General features: G+C 42.6%; 1 protein-coding gene across 2 annotated transcripts in view; it reads right to left on the bottom strand.

The window, feature by feature from the left end:
* grk3 (G protein-coupled receptor kinase 3) overlaps positions 1-22,504 on the bottom strand; it is a 247,284-nt gene that overhangs the window by 88,840 nt on the left and 135,940 nt on the right. For both annotated transcript variants that reach the window (XM_078227374.1, XM_078227373.1), the window contains exons 3-7: positions 20,790-20,863; positions 10,123-10,224; positions 7,098-7,172; positions 4,439-4,500; positions 3,108-3,159 (exon numbers count right to left, since the gene is read on the bottom strand). In XM_078227374.1, the coding sequence (XP_078083500.1) occupies positions 3,108-3,159; positions 4,439-4,500; positions 7,098-7,172; positions 10,123-10,224; positions 20,790-20,863 (365 nt within the window). The remainder of the gene's footprint in view (positions 1-3,107; positions 3,160-4,438; positions 4,501-7,097; positions 7,173-10,122; positions 10,225-20,789; positions 20,864-22,504) is intronic.

The raw sequence follows: 22,504 nt of genomic DNA, 5'->3' as shown, positions 1-22,504 counted from the left end.
CGATCCTTGAATAATACCTAGCTTGTGAGATCCATATATATGGCCACAAAATCTGCACTTGCTGAGTATTAAGATTCTGTAACATTATAGGTATAATTCTAATAATTTTCTAGAATTATTCTCTGGCTGCTTACTCTCCAGATAAGTGACTGGAAAATGTCACAACCCTGAGCATCAAAGGCAATGCATATTCCTTTATAAGTGGTGTTCCCGGCTTCATTTCCAAAATTCACCAATTATGCATGATCAAAATAGGCCTCAAAGTGACACTACATTGACCATGAAAGGCTTTGCACGCTCTTCATTGTCCATTATTGCCAGGAAATGACTATTTATTTGATTAGAGTTCTTAGCTGTCATGCCATCACAGTGCCAGGACACACAGCAACAAAGAGAATATTATTATTCAACCAAGTTACATTTGAGCAGGCGGTGTTAGGCCTTCTTCTGAACCATTAGGCCACAAAGCCTAGGACCAGGTTTGTGAGGCTGCCAAGTGTATGAACTGATTGGCCTATCATGTGACTATTGACTATCCAACCTCTACATCAAAAATCATAAACAAGCTAAAGGCAGAGTCTGTTGGCCAATCGTCCATTAAGTAGGTTCTTGCTATGGGTATTGTAAAAGGAACTGGAGTTATTTGGTGGATGGAAAAAGGCTCCAAATAAAATTGAAAGCTCTTCACAGCATTGAAGAGCTACTGTGAAAGTAGATTATGATTCATTGTTTTGTTAGGCTAAGAGGATCATTAGGGAGATGAAACAGGATCAATGGATTTCATTTACCTGAAAGGCTGGGCAATTACACAGAAATTATCTGAAATTATTTTTCAATTGGATAAAGCTGTCTTCATTTGTGGTTTACAGGGTCCCTTCAGGCTAATCAATGGCATACAAGCCCAGTAACCTTGAAACAAAAATCTGTAAAGTCACTTTCCAAGTCTGGAACAAGCATTATTACATGGCATTCAGTTAAATGGGTTGTGGTAAGGACTCATCTGTTAGAAGTTAAAAGGTCAGTGGAATGTGTTATGTAGGTTAAAAGTCTTTAACCAATCCACTTAGAAGTTGTAGGCTCCATAATATCGATCAGAGACAGTATTCATAGCCTCATACATTTTATGGAGAGTTTTGCTGCTGCTATCTATTATACCTCACAAGAACATATGAATTAGGAGCAGAGGGAGGCCACTTAGCTCTTCGAACCTGCTCCACCATTCAATAAGATCTTGGCTGATCTGATTTTAACCTCATCTCCACATTCCTGCCTACCCTGATAACCTTTCACCCACTTGCTTATCAAGAATCTATCTACCTTCGCTTTAAAAATATTCAAAGATTCTGTCTCACCGCCTTTTGAGGATGAGTTCCAAAGACTCAGTCTTCACAGAAAAATAATTTCATCATCTCCATCATAAGGGGGTGGCCCCTTATTTTTGAACAGTGATCTATAGTTCTAGATTCTCCCATACGAGGAACAATCCTTTCCACACTCACCAAGACCCCTCAAGATCTTACCTGTTTTAATCAAGTCACCTCTCACTCTTCTAAACTCTAACAGATACAAGCCTAGCCTGTCCAGCCTTTCCTCAGAAGACAACACACTCATTCCAGGCATTAGCCGAGTAAACCTTCCCTGAACTGCTTGCAACATATTTATATCCTTCCTTAAATAAGGAGACCAATACTGTACACAGTATTCTGGCTGTAATCTGTGTAATGACTTTAATCAGGTAATTGAAGTGGGCCTATTAGAATATGAACTCCCTGATTAAGGGCCAAATTGATGGGTCAATCAGGGAGCCTCTTGCTTTGTATTTAACCGGGAGTGTCAGTTCCTCTGGGACTCCTAGTGTGGACTGCGAACTGAAAGCACTCTGTATGCTGTTATCAGACTTGTAAATAAAGGGATTTTGGAGAAGGGACTTCTGCCTCTGAGGACTTATTACAGTCTCACCAAGCCCCGTATAACTGAACCATAACCCTCCACTCTTGCATTCAATTCCCCTCAAAATAAATGACAATATTCTATTTGTTTTCTTAATTACTTGCTGTACCTGCATACTAGCCTGTGATGCAGTTGCAAAGAGTTAAAACCCACACTTGTCAGCTGTCTAATGAGTGAATAGTGCCTATCCTCCTTGAGGACGGGTTTGGATGATAAGCAGAATTGGCTTCTAGGTGTGCTAACAAACGATGGAACATTGGTGAAAAGTGAACTCTGTGGCAAACTCAGTAATGGTACCGGAGGTGGGCAGGAAACAATACTGCTATTAACGATTGACCAGTGGATATAAGAAATCAATGTGCCCACAGGCAGTAAAAACATGGATATCAGTACTGGTCAGAGATAAAATTGCCACAGAATTAGGATGCTAAATTTAAAACAACCCCGGGAATTCCAAGAACTTGATGAGTCTAACACTTCATATAAGCAGCATGAAGTTGTGTCCTGAAGGAGCTTATGAGCTTACAACAAATAAACTCAAATTCATCCTGCAACAGTTTTCTGAAGACAATACCCAAAAATAATAGTCATAGTTTTATAGCACAAAATGAGGCCTTTCCGCACAATCTGCACAAATGGAATGCAATTAAATAATCACTAGAGTAATGACTTGCATTTTATAGACCTTGTCATGTCAGACAATGTCCTAAATCATTTTACATATAATGAATTACTTTGATGTATAGTCACTAATGCTATATAGACAAACATAAATCAGCCATTTTATGCACAATAGGATCCTGCAAGCGGAAATGAGATAAATAGCCTATTAATCTGTTCTTGATAGTGTTGCTTCAGTAGGAATTTTGATCACATCTCCCTGCTCTTTTCATGGTATCAGGAAATGTTTAATATCCAAAATGAACAAGTAGATCAGGGCTCGGTTTAGCATGTTGTCTGAAGGATGGGCAGCACAAAACTGCACTTAATATAAAAATGTACATCCATGAATTTTATGCTGGACAGCAAAATAACACTGCCACTAACTCACAGGTCAAACGCTCAGACTTGCAGGTCATGAACTCGATGTAAAAAGCAACTTGCACACCACATTTTAACTATACTACAAATGACTCAAAAGAAAACTGTGTACTTACATGGATGTTTAATTCTACATTCTTCCATTGGCAGAACCTAGTGAACCTGTCACTGCAAAAGAAATCAAAGACAAAAACTGGTGAGAAGTCCCTGGATCGTTGTCAAACTTGAGATATGGAGGCAGTAAACTCAAAGGTCTGTTGCAGCTCAGATCAGAGATAGTTGACACTTGCTCGAGAACAAAACGACATTTTTCATATGTGAACTAGACAGTGAATGGCACTAGGTGCCACCCATGGAGGGCATACTGGCCAAGCTCAATATTTCTCTTCTCTAGTGCCAATACACAACGTCCAGCAGGGTTATCCCATTGCAATCTGGGGCCGAAACTCAGTTCTTGTTTCAACCTTACTAGCTTAGCAGCACTGAAGGTGCCCATAACACAACGGCTGCTCCAAGTGATATCAGGCCACCGACCACAGAGTGGAAATCAAACATAAAGCTTTCTTTGTCTTTTATATCTAAAGCACACCGGCAAGAGTTTTCATTCACGAAATCAATTCAAGCAGTTAGCTGAAGAACATTGCTCCAGCACTCAAGTGTTGGAAGCAGAGGCCTGACAAATTGCCTTGAATCTAATATCATCAGATTTGTATGTGTTTTGCATAATTTCTCAGCGATTTTCTATCACTATCCTTTCTTTCCTTAAGTAGATATCTCAAATTGGACTACTTATCATCCTCTGCTACTTTCCTCATGTGACCTTGGGCAATAACTGACAGTGGGTAACAGCAGTCAAATCCCATCCTCATACTCACATTTTTATAAACCGCAATCATTTGTGCATACCCTGCGTAAGCAACATTCACACAACACCTACACTGTTAAAACCAAGAGTCACATAGCACATGCTCTGAAATAAACAGCATTGGTACAACATGGGCACAATACCTACCCTGTTATAGCACAGCACATGCCCTAATAAACAGCATTAGCATAGCACGTACTATGTTATAAACAGTTCTTGCACAGCACATACTCAGTTATAAGCAGCATTTGCACAGTGTGTACCCTGTTATAAGGAGCACTTGCACAGCACATCCCCTTTTATAAACAGCATTTGCATAGGATATAGCTTTTCATAAACAGCATTCATACAGGTGTATTTCCAGAAAAAACATTCAAATCACAAGTAGCATTTTATCAATGACATTTGGACAGTGCACAACTCGCCATAAACAGCATTCACACAGCAAGTACCTTTCCCTAAACAGTATTTGCACAGCACATAACACTCCCTAAACAGCAGTTGCACAGCACATAACCTTCATAAACACCATACACCCAGCAGCTAGCCATGTAAGGACCAGTATACTTGAACTGAACCTACCTCTCTATAAATTTCTGAAAAATTTTTCCCCGTAGGCTGTCACAGATCTCTTCTATGTATGGCTGGTAGAAAGAAATAACAATTAAAAATTGATAATGAACAGGTTGTTGGAGCTGGAATGTCCACAGACTGTACTAATGTTATAGGAGGTGGCTGTGCATTTGTGAAAGCTTCATAATGAACCACAGTACTCTACTCTTACACTTTAGACATGCCCCTTTAGTTTAGCAACAAATCTTTATATAGTTGGTGGACATTGCGTAGCAGTTAAAAGCAAAAAAGAATGCATAGTGCTTTAAAACACAGTAGAGAAGTGAGAGTTTGGACTGGAAGTTCTGCCAGCTGTAGAGTGTGACAATATGAGTGGGAAGAAAGGGGCAGTACTGCACGATAAGGAGGAAAAGTGGCAATCCAGGGGGAAATGTTTACTCATAGCTGCTCCCTGAACTGGGATTTTTCCAGAAACTGATCCCACCTTTCAAGCACTTTGGATAGTGAATGTTGTATGGCATGAGAGAAGGAAGAAGCAAAAATAACAAAACATACGCAAATTGAAGGTGAGAAAGCACTGATATAAATATGAACAAATGAGGGTTGTAGTCCATTTATACAGGACTTTTTTGCTATTCACAGGACTGCTGTAACATTATAAGAATGTATGTATTATTTAAAAATTAAAAATATGAGGAATAGGAGTAAACTCAACAAATGTACCCCTCTTTGATATAATGCGATTGCTTTGACTTTTGATATTTGTTAGCAAATAACCAATGGCTTTTCTGTCTTTGCTTGTCCTATGAACACAATACTGACCCTACCAGATGTTACCGCACGCAATCCCAAGGAAACATAGGAGGAAGAGTAAACCAATTAGCCCCTTGAACCTGTTTAACCATTCATTAAATTCTGAAAGAGCTTTACATCAAAATGCATTTGACTCCTTTTGCTCCAGGTTCCTCGGTACATTTATCTAACAAAAATCTACTGACCTCAAGTCTTAAAAATTCCAATTTACCCAAAATCTATAGCCTTTGGGGGACAGAATTCCATATTTCCTTAACCCTTTGTATGAAAAGCTGCTTGCTCAGTTCATTCTCAAATGGTTCCTGTCTTATTATGCTCTCTTGTTCTTAATTTCCGACTAGAGAAAATAGTGTCTATGTATGGAACCTGTCCCTTCATCATTTAAAACTACTCCACTAGATTACCACTTAACCTTCTAAATCCAAGGGAATAAAAGTCAAGATTATGCAACCTGTCTTCATAATTGAACCATTTAAGATTTTGTATAATTCTTTACACTGAATCTCTTTCCTGCGATCGATGGAGTGCCCAAAGTTGAATGCAGTAATTCAGTTACAATCTGACCAAGGCTCTACGCAACTATGGAAGCACCTCTTTTTATCAGGTCCTGTTTACACAGAAGACAGTGGAAGAATGGATTGTAACTCAATAGCTAACATCTTGTTCCATTTAAGACCTGTATATAGAGAAGCCTGCTAAAATACCCATATAGGCATCAAACACTGAAGGATCCTTCAGTAAAATTTAAAAAAAGAGCAACTCCAGATCGACTGCAGCATTAAAAGGTGGCATTACATTTGTCTCAATTCAAAACAGCTGGACAGCATAAAAGCACCAGAATGAATGGAAAATTAGATATAAAAAACATGTAGCAAGCCCAAGTGAATTTGGTTACTTTCAAAGCTAAGGTCCAAAATTAAGGAAGAGCTCCCTGTAAAGTGTGTTTATATGGGCTGCAGGCATTTTAAGTGCTACTCATATTCTGACTGCCTTTGAAGCCCAGCCCAATTGGGTCCTTAAGGAGATCAGGGCACACAATCTATGCAGGTTCTCCGTGTTGTATTGCACTGGGCATTGTGCATTGAATTGGCCGCAGCAATCCATAACCAGGGCCTAATACCAAGTAGTGCATTATAAGTTCCAACGTCACCTAGTCTAAAAGCAGCATCTTAGACCAGCAGGTCCTTAAATCTGGTCTTAAGGATGAGAAATGCAACATAGTTTACAGTAGTTCAAATAAAACATCAGATGTTATTTCAGGGTGGTAAGCATAGGAACTAATGAATGTACTTTAAAGCATATATGGCTCCTATAAGTTGCCTTTTGCTTTTAACCAGATGGACCACGTAAATCTTAACTAATTGTGTCCTAACTCACACAAGTTCCTGCTCACAAGAATCTATGCTCACTGACCAACATTGACTCCCAGTCAAGTAAAGCCATAATTTTAAATTTCTCATTCTTGTTTTCAAATCTCTTCATGACGCCACTCATCCTTATCTCTGTGATCTCCTCCAGTCCCGCAACACTCTTAAGATCTCTGCATCACCTAATCCTGGTCTCTTGAGCATCCTTGATATTAATTCCTCCACCATTGGTGTCTGTGCATCCAGTTGTCTAAGCTCTAAACTCTGGAATTCCTTCCCTACACCTCACCCCCTGCTACCTCGCTTTCCTCCTTTAAAACACTCCTTAAAATTTTGGCTGAGCTTTATGTCAACTGAATCACATATCTTCTTATGTGGCTTGATGTTATATTTTACTCTATATTGCCCCTGAGAAGAACCTTGGGATGTTTATTACTTTAAAGATACTATATAAAATAAATTGTGTTCTTGTTATATTCAGAACATACCTGGAAGAGACTGGGCGGCACTTGCTTCTTGGCCAAATGGGTTTGCACATGATCCACAGCGTGTTTGGAGAAAGGCTGCAACAGGAGCAAATCTACATTAGCACCTTATTCAACTATTAACTGTTTAATTGTATGCAAGTAGTGGACATTAACCAGTGATCCACTTGTGCTCCTATATATAGCAACACACGAAACTGTGATGGTTGGGTTTGTAGGTGCATGATTGTGACAAGTATTTTTGCAAATAAAAGCTTTTAATGTGTAAAAAATAGGCTCCAGTCCTATCCTTCACCACCTGCCTATATGGAATAGAACATCTAATGCTAACTTTATGTCCTGTTGTTTTCAATTTGCTGACCCAATGGAAATAGTCTTTCATTATTTATTCTCTCACGCTCTTTCAAAATTTTAAATACTACTGTTAGGATTCCCATTAGCTATTCTGCTCCAAAAAATAAATTCTGACTCATCAAGTCTCTCATTATAATCATAGCCTCCCTAATCCAAGTAATGCCCCAGTAAACGTTCTATACACCTTCACCGTGGTTCAAATTTTCTATAAATGCATGCCCACAGATTCAAACAGGACCTCAACTGCAGACTAACCAATACTTTGTACGGACTCATCAGCACTTTCATGCATTCTACATCTCTAAGTAGAAAATGTAAGGGTAGAAATTGGAGAAGGGGTGTGATGGGAAACTGAGGGGAGTGGAGTAATGGTGTACTTCACACCTTAATGGCAAGATTGAAGCTCTCATGATATTGGGCCTTGGGTCTCATTTCAAGAGTGAAGAATCTGCCAGTGAAGAGCATGCCTATCTTGGGCTGTTGTTAATGCTACAGGTCCGCAGGTAAGAGAGGCGTCATGGTGGCATGGCACAGTGGTTAGCACTGCTGCCTCACAGTGTCAGGGACCCAGATTCAATTCCCAGCTTGGGTCACTGTCTGTGTGGAGTCTGCACGTTCTCCCCGTGTCTGCATGGGTTTTCTCCGGGTGCTCCGGTTTCCTCCCACAGTCCAAAGATGTGCAGGTTAGTTGAATTGGCCATGCCAAATTCTCCCTCAGTGTACCCAAAGAGGCACCAGAGTATGGCGACTAGGGGATTTTCACAGTAACTTCATTGCAATGTTAATGTAAGCCTACTTGTGACTAATAAATAAATAAACTTTAAAAAGTATTGGGGATCAGGAAAGGACCAGAGTTAAGGATGGATTCTTGGATCCGTGTAAAGAATCATAAGAGTCTGTGTTAGGGATCAGTGATGTGGAGACCTCACCTCAATATGCCAACATCTTCATGCACAGGTTCGAACAAGACTTCTTCACCGCACGGGACCTTCAACCGGTGCTATACACTAGATACATCGATGACATTTTCTTCCTTTGGACTCATGGTGAACAATCACTGAAACAACTCTATGATGACATCAACAAGTTCCATCCCACCATCAGGCTCACCATAGACTACTCTCCGGAATCGGTTGCATTCTTGGACACGCGCATCTCCATTAAGGACGGTCACCTCAGCACCTCACTGTACCGCAAGCCCACGGATAACCTCACGATGCTCCACTTCTCCAGCTTCCACCCTAAACACGTTAAAGAAGCCATCCCCTACGGACAAGCCCTCCGTATACACAGGATCTGCTCGGATGAGGAGGATCGCAACAGACACCTCCAGACGCTGAAAGATGCCCTCATAAGAACAGGATATGGCGCTAGACTCATTGATCAACAGTTCCAACGCGCCACAGCGAAAAACCGCACCGACCTCCTCAGAAGACAAACACGGGACACAGTGGACAGAGTACCCTTCGTTGTCCAGTACTTCCCCGGAGCGGAGAAGCTACGGCATCTCCTCCGGAGCCTTCAACATGTCATTGATGAAGACGAACATCTCGCCAAGGCCATCCCCGCACCCCCACTTCTTGCCTTCAAACAACCGCACAACCTCAAACAGACCATTGTCCGCAGCAAACTACCCAGCCTTCAGGAGAACAGTGACCAAGACACCACACAACCCTGCCACAGCAACCTCTGCAAGACGTGCCGGATCATCGACACAGATGCCATCATCTCACGTGAGAACACCATCCACCAGGTACACGGTACATACTCTTGCAACTCGGCCAACGTTGTCTACCTGATACGCTGCAAGAAAGGATGTCCCGAGGCATGGTACATTGGGGAAACTATGCAGACGCTGCGACAACGGATGAATGAACACCGCTCGACAATCACCAGGCAAGACTGTTCTCTTCCTGTTGGGGAGCACTTCAGCGGTCACGGGCATTCGGCCTCTGATATTCGGGTAAGCGTTCTCCAAGGCGGCCTTCGCGACACACGACAGCGCAGAGTCGCGGAGCAGAAACTGATAGCCAGGTTCCGCACACACAAGGACGGCCTCAACCGGGATATTGGGTTTATGTCACACTATTTCACATAAATATTTCTGCTTTTTTCCTCCTGAGTCTTTATCATGCGATCCTAGAATCAGAATTTATGTCACACTATTTGTAACTCCCACAGTTGCGTGGACCTGCAGAGTTTCACTGGCTGTCTTGTCTGGAGACAATACACATCTTTTTAGCCTGTCTTGATGCTCTCTCCACTCCCATTGTTTTGTTTCTTAAAGACTGGATTAGTTGTAAGTATTCGCATTCCAACCATTATTCATGTAAATTGAGTCTGTGTCTTATAAGTTCTGTTTGTGAACAGAATTCCCACTCACCTGAAGAAGGGGCTCAGAGCCTCGAAAGCTTGTGTGGCTTTTGCTACCAAATAAACCTGTTGGACTTTAACCTGGTGTTGTTAAACTTCTTACTTAGGGATCAGTGGCAGGATCATGGCAGTCTTGAGAATGGCCCAAAAGTTTACCCTCCAATGAATGGCTCCTTACATCCCATAGTATAAATGGCATTACATATCCCATATCTGATACAAATGCAGTATTCAAATCCTGATGTGTGATGTTAACAAAGTTTATAAATCTGTGCCTTTTTTAAGAAAATAGCAAACTCACATGCGAACAGGACAGTAATTCTTTCATTATATATTTGTCATAGATCTGTCGACTTCTGCACAAACGATCTTCTTCAGAGTCTAGCTTCTCATAGTCTTTGATCTGTAATGGAAAAATATTGCTAATTATTATAATAATGTCCTGTAAACGGAACATTATTTGAAGTTGCAATAGGGAAACCTTTCTAATCTAGCATACAATTTAGTTTCTATTGCATTTGAGTATTTTCACAAGAATGCTGCAGGTTACATTCTTCTTCTGGAGTTCTCTGCCCAACAGCAGGTCTAAGCCATGACACTACAACTTCCACCATGGATAGGGCAAGGAACAAATCCACCCCAATTCGAACAGGGATTAAGCTCCACGCTGTTGACACCAATCTGGTCCACTCTGGCCACCCAGCCAAATGCCACACCTCCCAACTCTCACACAGAGTCAGAGTTACTGTGCCATCTCACATGCATGTTGTAGTCCTGGAGCTATGGTAATGATGGACAGGATCCAATTTCTTTCCATCACAAGGCAGACCGGGAATCTCTCCCACTCTTACCACATGCCATCCGAGTATGCCGGGAGGATTTACAATTTGATACTCAACCTGTTTGGACACATTATGATTTGATTCAATTTATTGTCACATGTATTAACATACAGTGAAAAGTATTATTTCTTGCGCGCTATACAGACAAAGCATACTGTTTATAGAGAAGGAAACAAGAGAGTGCAGAATGTAATGTTACAGTCATAGCTAGGGTGTAGAGAAAGATCAACTTAATGCGAGGTAGGTCCATTCAAAAGTCTGATGGCAGCAGGGAAGAAACTGTTCTCGAGTTGGTTGGTACATGACCTCAGACTTTTGTATCTTTTGAGTACATCTTCCTTGGCCATCATGTCTTGAAATGAGATTTTAACTCAGAGTTTCTGCCTCAATGACAGGGACTCCACTCACCGTGCCACATGACTTCCAAAGTTACATTACTTTACATAAAATAATTAGCAACCTGAAGGGACTAAGAATTTGGGCATCTTTCTGGTTTTCATTGTTTATATTTAACCAATTTAGGTTTTCGCTAAATCACTTATTTTTTCAATAATTTCAGATGTCTGCAACATTTTGAATGAAAACTAGTGGAAACTCCGAGCAATTTACATAAACACAGGTTCTTACAGTATTAGTACTTCGTGACATGGATAATGGGACCCATTCAACCTGAGTGCAACAGAGGCCATGTCGCATAGAGGAACAATCAGATGGATGACATAATCTAGGCAGGAAAAACACAGCCTATGCTGCAAAAGAAAACGGCCCTGGAAGCCAGTTGAGAGCAGTCTCCACACAACCCAGTAATGACCTGCAATAACATTACAGCTGACAGCACTGACAAAGTGAAATATGCTCACTTCTAACATAAACTCAACACTCAGGGTAAATTCACATAACTATCTAATGGGCAATGATCTGCTGGACTGGATCATCTGCTCATTGTAAAATTTGTCCAGCTTTCATTCCATTGATTTCAGTAGAACAAAAATGGGGCAGGTTTGACAACGGGTGGGTCAACCACACTGGCAGATTAAGACCCACATGGTGGCACTGACAATTCACTTACACAAAAAACACTAATTTTAAGGGCCCCAAATTATATTTGCTCCCGAAGTGCCTCAAACACTTCATGAATTAGTTGCAACAAAATCAATGAAGGATGACAGAGAACGGCAGACCTCAGATCACATTCAGAATTATACAATATCAGTCCGTGACCAAGGACAATTGCCTGTTGGTGAACAGGGTACCAGCTACAGACCTCTGCCATCTGGATCAAGTGACATAGATGTGGCACCTCTTTCAATGTTTTGCTTTTAAGTCATTGCCAGTCAGTACTGCAATATCAGTTAATGTACTACTCACAGATCAAAGCTTTGTCTGATCCATTAGGCAACATGGTCAATGCTTTTATCTCCTTTCTTCCTGAAATGCATGACACAGCTCATTATATGCACCACTGCACATCCTAAAGTATAAGAAGTCAACAACGCTCTGTCATGTACCTAATCTGAAGTGCATCCTGTGTGTCAATAAGGAATCATAGTTGTGTTGCAATGGTTTGATGTGTGAAGCCCTTGGGAAGTGCAAGCTTGGCAAGATTTAATAATATGAGTTGCCTCTTGTGTTTGCGCCCTGAAGTATAGGTAGGCATCACATGCAATGGAAGATTGTGTTTGAGATTAACATAGATAAGAAATACATACAAGGCTGTTTAAAAAGCAACAGTTTGTCATATATAATCTTGCAGTAACAATCTGGTACATGGTACTATTGGGAAGCTTTTTGCCAAGTTACTCAGAGTACTCCATTTTCTTCCTACATTTGTACTGAGCTTACACAAATATAAACACAGTATTCAGCCTGCCAGCAACTTCTGCGAGGTATGGTCCCCTATTACTTTGTGACGGGTGGGGGCGGGGGAGGGGAGAGGGTGGCTTAAAAGCCTGACTTGTATTCACCTCATGTTGCAGCACATACAGCCAGAAAGCAGGGATGAGAGTTAGTACAACCATAACATTTGACAAAAGACTCTACTTTGTGCCCCAATTATTTTGGACTGTAATTCCCCCTTTTTTTACTTTTAATGCAATCTCTAACCAGACTGACAAGTTTTTTAAAAATTCATTTTTGGGATGTGGGCATCTCTGGCTAGGCCCGCATTTATTGCTCTTGAGAAGGTGGTAATGGCTTTCTTGAACAACTACAGTCCAGGTAGTATCGGCATATCTGCAGTGTTGTTAGGGAGGGAGTTCCAGGATTTTGACCCAGCAACAGTGAAGGAACAGGATATATTTCCAAGTCAGGATGGTGAATGACTGAAGGGGAACTTCCAGGTGGTGGTGTTCCCATGTGGGTTTGGAAGGTGCTGTCCAAGGAGCCTTGATGAGTTTCTGCAGTACATCATGTAGATGGCAAACACTGCTGCTGGTGATGGAGGGAGCGAAGGTTAGTGGATGAGGTGTCAATCAAGTGGGCTGCATGGTCCTGGATGTCGTCAAGCTTCTCCAGCGTTGTTGGAACTTCACTCATCCAGGGAAGTGACTTGTGCATGATGGACAGGCTTTAGGGAGACAGGAGGTGAGTTACTCACTGCAAACTTCCCAGCCTTAGTCCTGCTCATGTAGCCACAGTATTTATATGGCCAGTCCAGCTCAGTTTCTGATCAATGGTAACCCCCCCAGGCTGTTAATACTGGGAGATTCAGGGATTGAATGTCACGGGGCAATGCTTAGATTCCCTTTTGTTGGACATGGTCATTGCCTGGTACTTGTGTGGCATGAATGTTACTTGCTTCTTGTCAGCCCTACCTTGAATATTGGCCAGGTCTTGCTGCATTTGCACATTGAGTGTTTCAGTATCTCTCGAGTCTCGAATGATGCTGAGCATTGTGCGATCATTGGTGAACATCCCTCCTACTTTTGACCTTATGATAGAAGGAATATCACTGAAGAAGCAGCTGAAGATGTTTGGGCCTGGGGCATTGCCCTGAGGAACTCCTGCAGTGATGCCCTGGAACTATGATTGACCACAACCATTTCCCTTTGTGCTAGGTATGACTCCAATCAATGGAGAGCTTTGCTCCAATTCCCAATTACTCCAAACTGGCTGAAGACTGGCATCTGTGATGTTAAGGACCTCCACAGGAAGCGGCGATGGATCATTCACTCAGAAGATTGTTGCAAATGCTTCAGCTTTATCTTTTACATTAATGTGTTGGGCTCCACCATCATTGAGGATGGGGATATTTGTGGAGCGACCTCCTCCAGTGAGTTTTTTAAAAATTGTCCACACCATTCATAGTTCACTGTGGCAGAACTTAGATCTGATCCATTGGTTGTGGAATCACTTAGTTCTGTCTATTACTACTCATGCTGTTTGGCACACATGTAATCCTGTATTGTAGATTTACCAGATTGACACTTCATTTTTAGGTTTGCATGGTGCTGCTCCTGGAATGCCCTCCTGCACTCTTATTTTTTTCAATACTTCAATGAAAAGTATTAAAGTTAAAAATAAAATCAAAAGAAATGCAAAGATTTATCTCCCTAATGCCAATTACATTTACTACTTAATTGTTTCTCTCAATAGCTCTTAAGAGCTCTATTAATGCACTTGCAATGCATGGTATACGAAGCCAAGAAAGTATACTAAATTAAATCAGCTCTTTGCCTTACAGATATAACCAAAACCTGCTGCATATTACTCCAGACATTGCTGCAGTGAAACATTCTGTCATTCCTTCAGTGTACTGCACCCCTCATAATCTGTATTCTTTTCCAGAGATTTTGAAAACCTCCAGCATCATTAGAAATTGTGGCTGAAGCAGCCGTACACCGAGCTCTCCTTCACTGTGCCTGTCTTATCGTGCCTGCTCAAGTACACCCTTCCCTAAAAGTATAGATAGATAGCAAAAGGGGAGCATTGATACCAAATCACAAAGCACGGGTGGGCAGGAACAGTGATGGATGCTGGAATAAAAGCCAGTAGTCCTGGACTAAAGGATGTGGTAGTCATTTCCCTATCCCTTTCCCCACTGCTACCCACCCTCAGATTTGTAGCTCAGCTCTCTAAGCATAATACATTTCTAGAATCCTTGGTGGATCTTCCTAGAAGCTTCCAAAAATTTGCATGAAATATGGAGGAATCCTACATCTTCATGCATGGGGTATTGAGCGACCTTCACACAGCCTTGGAAAGTGACAAGTCTGCAGCAATTTTGTCAAAGACGCCTCACCGATCATTCAAGTAGTTGCTATCAGGACTTTGACTACACTTTCCTCTCATCATTGAGGATGGTTATTATTGGGTAGTTCAAACGAAGACTGTATGGTAACAGGGATTACAAAGGTATATTCTGCTTTTTCTCAAGATAGCTGCACTTGCATGCTACTTGTCTTTAACCCCATAATGACTACCTAAGAGCTTCAAGGCTGTCCTGACACTAACACTGACCATCCGGAGTCCGGGTTCAAAGTGTTTGAGGGTCATCCTATTGACAATATCACGTAATAGAGATACAGTTTAGCTCTTTCCGTGGAGTTCACTTAGAAAGCACAATACATGTTGTATATCTCAAACACCTTGGTGGTGCTAGTTGTATAAATTGAGGTTGATTTCAGGTCTCTCCATTCAGCAACTGGCTGTGAGAGGTTTACGCAGTAAGAGGTTTAACAGAAGTTTAACCACTAGAATGTATGAAACAGGGTCAGGGGATTCAATTGACAAATTGTTCAAAGCTCAACCCCACCTGCTGTGAACACAGATACTTCTGTTTTAAACATGGTGAGTTTTATTTTGGGAAAGCAAGTAACCAAGCTGCTCTGGAGAAGTTGGTCCAGGGTTACAAATTGCCAACGTGGCTCTGTTCCTCAGATTTTAATAACCATTTGAATTCAACACTGTTGGACCTAGTTTCCCAGGGCTCGGAAAACCGACCGGCCTAAAGGGGGTGGCAGGATCCAATAGGTAGATGCTTTTCCAGCACTGATGGTGGATCAGAAGAGATTGGTGTGCTTCCTCGGCCCCTCCAATAAACATTATGCATCTTCTGGTCACAACATTGTAGGAACGACGTGATCGCACTGGAGGGGGTGCAGAGGAGATTCACGAGGATGTTGCCCAGGATGGAACATTTAAGTTATAAAGTGAGCTTAGATAGGCTTGGATTGTTTTCTCTGGAGCAGGAAAGGCTGAGGGGGTGACCCGATTGAGGAGTTCAATATTATGAGGGGCATGGACAGGGCGGATAAGGAGCAGCTGTTCCCCTTAGTTGAAGGGTACATTATGAGGGGACACAAGTTAAAAGTGAGGGGTGGGAGGCGTAGGGGAGACTTGAAAAAAATGTGTGGGTGTGTGTGTGCATGCGCGTGTCTGGAATGCACTGCCTGGGAGGGTGGTGGAGGCGGGATGCCTCACATCCTTTAAAAAGTACCTGGATGAGTACTTGGCACACCATAATATTCACGGCTATGGGCCAAGTGCTGGCAAGTGGGATTAATGGACAGGTCAGGACCTTTCATGCGTCGGTGCAGACTCGATAGGCCAAAGGGCCTCTTCTGCACTGTAGTATTGTGATTCTGCCATGATTGGCTGATCCACCTTCCCCACCAAATTCATCACCTATCCCAGCTCACCTGCAGTACCTTCCGATTGCCTGTCCAACTCCCTCTCGACCAAATCCACGGTTTTCAGGTACCCCTTCCTCCTGCCCCCTCCCAATTATCTGTCTAACTCCACAAGCCCCTTGCTCCCCCCAGCCTGAATGTTTCCTGGTTGCTGAAGATTGACTCCAACAATCCCCAGCTGTAGTTTTTTTTTTACTAGGTTTGAGTGGCTGGCCAGGTGGGAAAACGATAAAGTCCTGTCATTAAATTCAGCAGGATGTCTGCATTACTGGTATTTGTGTGTTTCTTGCTCACAAACACACCCTCCCGCTCCCTCCCTACCACATGCTGGGGCCGTATGTTGCTAGAAGAGAAAGACTGTAGTGAGGAGGAGTGGACTGTCATTCTTTTGTAATCACTGTTAGAGTGCTATCATCATACTTTGAGTATATTTTTAACACAGCAGAACATGGAAAGCAGGTGTGGGTGCATTTGCTAATGGTTTGGGAACAGAAGAAGATGACTGAGGACTTTTTAAAAAATCTGTGTGGGATGGAGCTATGGACAGATGAAAGGAGGGTTTCTGCTCTTTTGTAAGGAACTAGTTGATGCTGAAGACCAGGTAAACATCTTTGTTTATTCTTTCACGGGATGTGGGTTTCACGGTCAAGGCCAGTATTTACTTCCTATTCCGAATTGCCCTTGAACTGAATGGTTTGCTAGGTCATTTCAGAGGGCAATTAAAACTCACCCACATTACAGTGGATCTGGAGTCACATGTAGGCCAGGCCAGGTAGGAATGGCAGATTTCCTTCAAAGAACATTAGTGAATCAGATGAGCTTTTACAACAGTCAACAATAGTTCCATGGTTACATTACCGAGACTGGCTTTATATTCCAAGTTTATTAACGGAATTCAAATTCATTAGCCTGCGCCTCTGGATTACTAGTCCCATGACATTACCACTATGTTACTGTCTCTCCCTTCAACAGCTATTATGGGTTTGCAGTTGATGCTCCCCATCCCACTCCAAATAAACTTTCAAAAGGCAGAGATCCATTGTACTGAAAGTGCCTCCTTCAGTTACTCAAAAAAGTGAACTACATTTTCCAGTAAGTACTGGGACAGCAAACTCATTTTTAATTTCTAAAGGTTTCTTAACAGTATTAGCCCGGCCCTTTACGACATCATGTAAACAGTGGCTTTTGAAACAGTAATACTGGGCTTGGTGAAGTTTTCACAAACCTGCACCTGCCACGATTTACAGGAAATCTGTGTAGACCAGCAGTGGATTTGCTTCATTCCAAGTGGGTTTGGGGAAGATTGAAATTTCATAGAAACCCTACAGTACAGAAAGAGGCCATTCGGCCCATCGAGTCTGCACCGATCACAATCCCACCCAGGCCCTACCCCCACATCCCTGCATATTTACCCACTAATCCCTCTAACCTACGCATCTCAGGACACTAAGGGGCAATTTTAGCATGGCCAATCAACCTAACCCGCACATCTTTGGACTGTGGGAGGAAACCGGAGCACCCGGAGGAAACCCACGCAGACACGAGGAGAATGTGCAAACTCCACACAGACAGTGACCCAAGCCGGGAATCGAACCCAGGTCCCTGGAGCTGTGAAGCAGCAGTGCTAACCACTGTGCTACCGTGTGAGAGAATGTCAGTGAGGTTATGAATTGCACAACTCGAGCTAATGACAGAAGTAGAGACCCCCCCCCCCAATGGCCCTCTAGCAGGCCGGAGGCTCTTGGAGGCAGAACAAAATGAACCTAGAAGAGCAGGATCAATGTCGGCAAAAATAAGAACCTTCCTTTCAATATTAGCTTTGGAGAATGAATCATTTCTGAATCAATTAAATGGTCTTTTTAAGTGTTGGTACCACTTCTTTGTCAAGTAACAGCAAAAATCATTCTCTGCCATGGAAACCAGTTAAAAAAACAAATGTCATCAAGAAGCAATGTCCACAAGAGGCACTGGAGACACTGTTGTTGCTAAATCTGCCAATAGATTAAATAGGGGCCAATTCATCTCCAGGATACTACACCACCCGTGCAACTCTGAGAGGTAGAATATTATGTTGCTGAGCAACTGTAAGCTTTTCCGAACTCAAAATTTATACACATTAATCCTGCTACTTAGCATGTGTTACTTCAACTGCTCTTGACCCTAATGGAAAATTGAGCAAAGAGACTGTATACAAATGAGCCTCATTTTCCTGAAGAGTACAGCTTTGGGAAATAGTTTGTCTGTTTTCAAAATACGTTTTATGTTGATAAGATTCTCATTGCACGTATGAAAATACAAGCATTAGATAAGAAATAATAATGTTGATAAATAAGATATTAACATCAAATAGATATGGAATAAAGCAACTCGCCATTCAATACGCAAGAACAACTGAGCACTTCACAAATAGAAGTGAAGGCAAATGAACAGGAAATGATGGGATTTGGGATGGAGAAGAAGGGGAGACCAAAGTCACAGTCAAAAGGATACGTGTGTAGGAGGTATGGGGCACAGAGGTTTATGGGGCCTAATTTTCCAATGGCACTGGAGTGGGATATGAGCCAGATGGGCCTGCAATTTCCTACCAGCAGCAAGCGAGCCAGTTTTCTGCCAAGGTCCTGCTTCTGGACCATTTTCATCCTGGGAGGCTCAGAGGGGTTATGGCTACTGACCTGCAAGTGGCAGGTAGCTTATTAGGCCAGCTAAATGGTTTATTAAGGCCACTCAGCAGAAGCCAACTGGAATATTTCAGTTGGCATTCAGGCTGCCCATTGAGGGCAAAGCATGGCCATGGGACGGAAATGGACTCCTAACATGGTGTGGTGGGTGATTCAAGGGGCAATGAGAAGGAAGGAGGCCAGCATTCCATCTGCCTATAGAGCCACCCACTCCACCATAGCCCGTCGGGCCACAGCTGCAGGCATTGTTCAGTGGAGAAGTTACCCCTCCGCAGTGACAGCATAGTAAACTGTGGCCTTTTATATTGTTCATAATGTTTTATCATAGAATCCCGACAGTGCAGAAGAAGGCCATTCGACCCAGAGCCTGCACTGACAACAATGCCACCCAGGTCTTATCCCCATAACCCTAAGTATTTACTCTGTTAATCCCCCTGACACTAAGGGGCAATTTAGCATGGCCAATTCACCTAACTTGTACATCTTTGGACTGTGGGAGGAAACCGGTGTACCTGGAGGAAACCCACACAGACATGGGGAGAGCATGCAGACTCCACACAGCCACCGGAGGCCGGAATTGAACCCAGGTCCCTGGTGCTGTGAAGCACTCTGCCGCCCATAAAATTTTAAAATGTCCATCTTAAAATGTTCTTTGATATTCCACCCCTAAATTAGCAGTTTCCATCTCCAATCGTGGGACTGCCGATGTGGTGTTGCCCTCCAGCCTCAGGAGCTCGCCTGCCATCGTTAATTAGTCTGCTCTTTAAAAATCACATCTGGTGTTGGGTGCTATCACAATGCAGAATCAGAAACTAGAATTAATCAAATTCTACAAAAATTCCTGTCCACAGAACAAAATTTCAGCCCATGGAATCATGTAACAGAGCAGCCATGATCTCACTGAATGGCAGTAGAACAGGTTCAACAGGTTTAAGCAGCTGAAGTGGCTACCTTCTGTTCCTATGTGAAAAAGGTCACTGTCTTTTTAAGGGGAGTTCTGTAGGAGGATAATTTGAGGGGGAAAAAAAGCAGACTTGTTCCACTAATGGATTTTGTGGATAAATATGCCTGAGCCATACAGATCAAAAGAATCCCAGCTTCTGTGCTGTGTACTTAGCACTGATCTCTTAGTGCTTCCTGTTAACAGGGGGAAAAAAAATCAGCTTGGGTTCCCATGATATTCAGTGGCTCTTGTTGCAATGTGCACAAGTATGGACATCTGCCAAGGTCAGCACAGGGCTTAGCTCTGTTATCCCTGCTGGTCAGATGGGTTCAGATTTTTATTTAAATTTCAATGAATTATTTGTTTTCATCAAGTAAAGGATATTAAAGTTGAGGAGTAGACCCCATTCCATTTCAGGCTTCCAGCACCCCTGCCAATCACATTGTTCCTAATGGTGTCATGTATTTCCTGGGAGAGTAAAAAGTCTATTACTCTGTCCAATGTGTCCCGGCACCTGCCTTAGAAGAGCACTACCTATATTACTCCACTGTCCACTTCAGATAGCTAATGGTATTTCTGAGTGGGATTGCAGAACTCATACAAAATTAGGATGTATGGTGGAGACTGCCCAAGTTTTGTTGACACAAAATTCTCATGGACAACACACACTAGGTTCCCTTTGTGCCCAAAAATCATTTACTCTCAATTCTGAGTATACTCAATGACCGAGTACCCATCACCTCCTGAGATGGAGTTCAAAAGATTCATAACCTTCTGAGAGAAGAATATTTTCCCCATTCTCAGCCCTAAATGGTCAATGCCTTATCCTGAGATTGTGAACTCCTAGTTCTACATTCGCCAGCCAGATGTCTTACCTCTTCATAAAACTTCAGCTGGGGAACGGCTTCATCAATTTCATTCAGACAAAAATCTTTAAAGAGCAAAAATCCTGAAAAACAAAATGCAAGAGGCATTGTTATTTGAAGAATTATACAAATACCTATAAGCCACAAATTACTATTGCTGATGTCACACAAATGTTCAATGCACTCATAAATGTACTGTGCCACCATGCCGCCCAATCCTCATCGATTTTACTGTGTTATTGAGTTTACATTAAATGATTTGATTTATTATTGTCACATGTATCAGTATACAGTGAAAAGTATTGTTTCTTGCACGCTACACAGACAAAGCATACTGTTCATACAGAAGGAAACGAGAGAGTGCAGAATGTAGTGTTACAGTCGTAGCTAGGCTGCAGAGAAAGATCAACTTAATGCAAGGTAGGTCCATTCAAAAGTCTGATGGCAGCAGGGAAGTTGGTTGGTGCGTGACCTCAGGCTTTTGTATCTTTTTTCCGACGGAAGGTGAAAGAGAGAAAGTCCGGGATGTGTGGGGTCCTTAATTATGCTAGCTGCTTTGCTGAGGCATGGGAAGTGTAGACAGAGTCAATGGATGGGAGGCTGCTTTACGTGATGGATTGGGCTACATTCATGACCTTTTGTAGTTCCTTGCGGTCTTGTGCAGAGCAGGAACCATACCAAGTTATGATACAGCCGGAAGGAATGCTTTCTATGGTGCATCTGTAAAATTTGGAGTCGTACTGACATGTCAAATTTCCTTAGTCTTCTGAGAAAGTAGAGGTGTTGGTGGGCTTTCTTAACTATAATGTTGGCATGAGGGGACCAGGACAGATCACAGATTTCTACAGTGCAAAAGGCCATTCAGCCCATCGAGTCTGCACTGACCACAATCCCACCCAGACCCTATCCCCATAACTCCATGCATTTACCCTAGCTAGTCCCCCCGATACTAAGGGGCAATTTTAGCATGGCCAATCCATCTAAACCACACATCTTTGGACTGTGGGAGGAAACCGGAGCACCGGGAGGAAACCCACGCAGACACGGGGAGAATGTGCAAACTCCACACAGACAGTGACCCAAGCCGGGAATCGAACCCAGGTCCCTGGCGCTGTGAGGCAGCAGTGCTAACCACTTGCTACCGCGCCGCAGGTTGTTGGTTATCTGGACACCTAAAACTTGAACTTTCGATTATTTCTACTTCATTCCCATTGATGTAGACAGGGGCATGTTCTCCACTACGCTTCCTGAAGTCGATGACAATTTCCTTCATTTTGTTGATATTAAGGGAGAGATTATTGTCGTCGCACCAGTTCACCAGATTCTCTGTCTCATTCCTGTACTCTGTCTCGTCATTGTTTGAGATCCGACTCACTATAGTGGGGTCATCAGCAAACTTGAAAATCCAGTTGGAGGGGAATTTGGCCATACAGTCATAGGTGTACAAGGAGTATAGTAGGGGGGCTGAGAACACAGCCTTGTGGTGCACCGGTGTTGAGGAGGATATAAATGAGTTAGTGCCTCTGCACATCCCAGAATTTTGTTCACTCCACCAAAAGCAGATGGATGGATGTCTTTTCAGCTACCTGGATCTTATGCTCTGGAACTATCTTCCTAAAACCTTTCACCTCTACTCCTTTTAGGACACTCCTTAAAACCTCTCGCTTTGATCAAGCATTTGGTCACCCACCCTAACATTTGATCTGTGACCAGTTGTCTGATGT

This window comes from Mustelus asterias, chromosome 13, assembly GCF_964213995.1.
Source record: "Mustelus asterias chromosome 13, sMusAst1.hap1.1, whole genome shotgun sequence".
NCBI classification, from domain to species: domain Eukaryota; kingdom Metazoa; phylum Chordata; class Chondrichthyes; order Carcharhiniformes; family Triakidae; genus Mustelus; species Mustelus asterias.
Note: the sequence above shows the minus strand (reverse complement) of the source record. Positions and strands in the feature narration are given on the sequence as shown.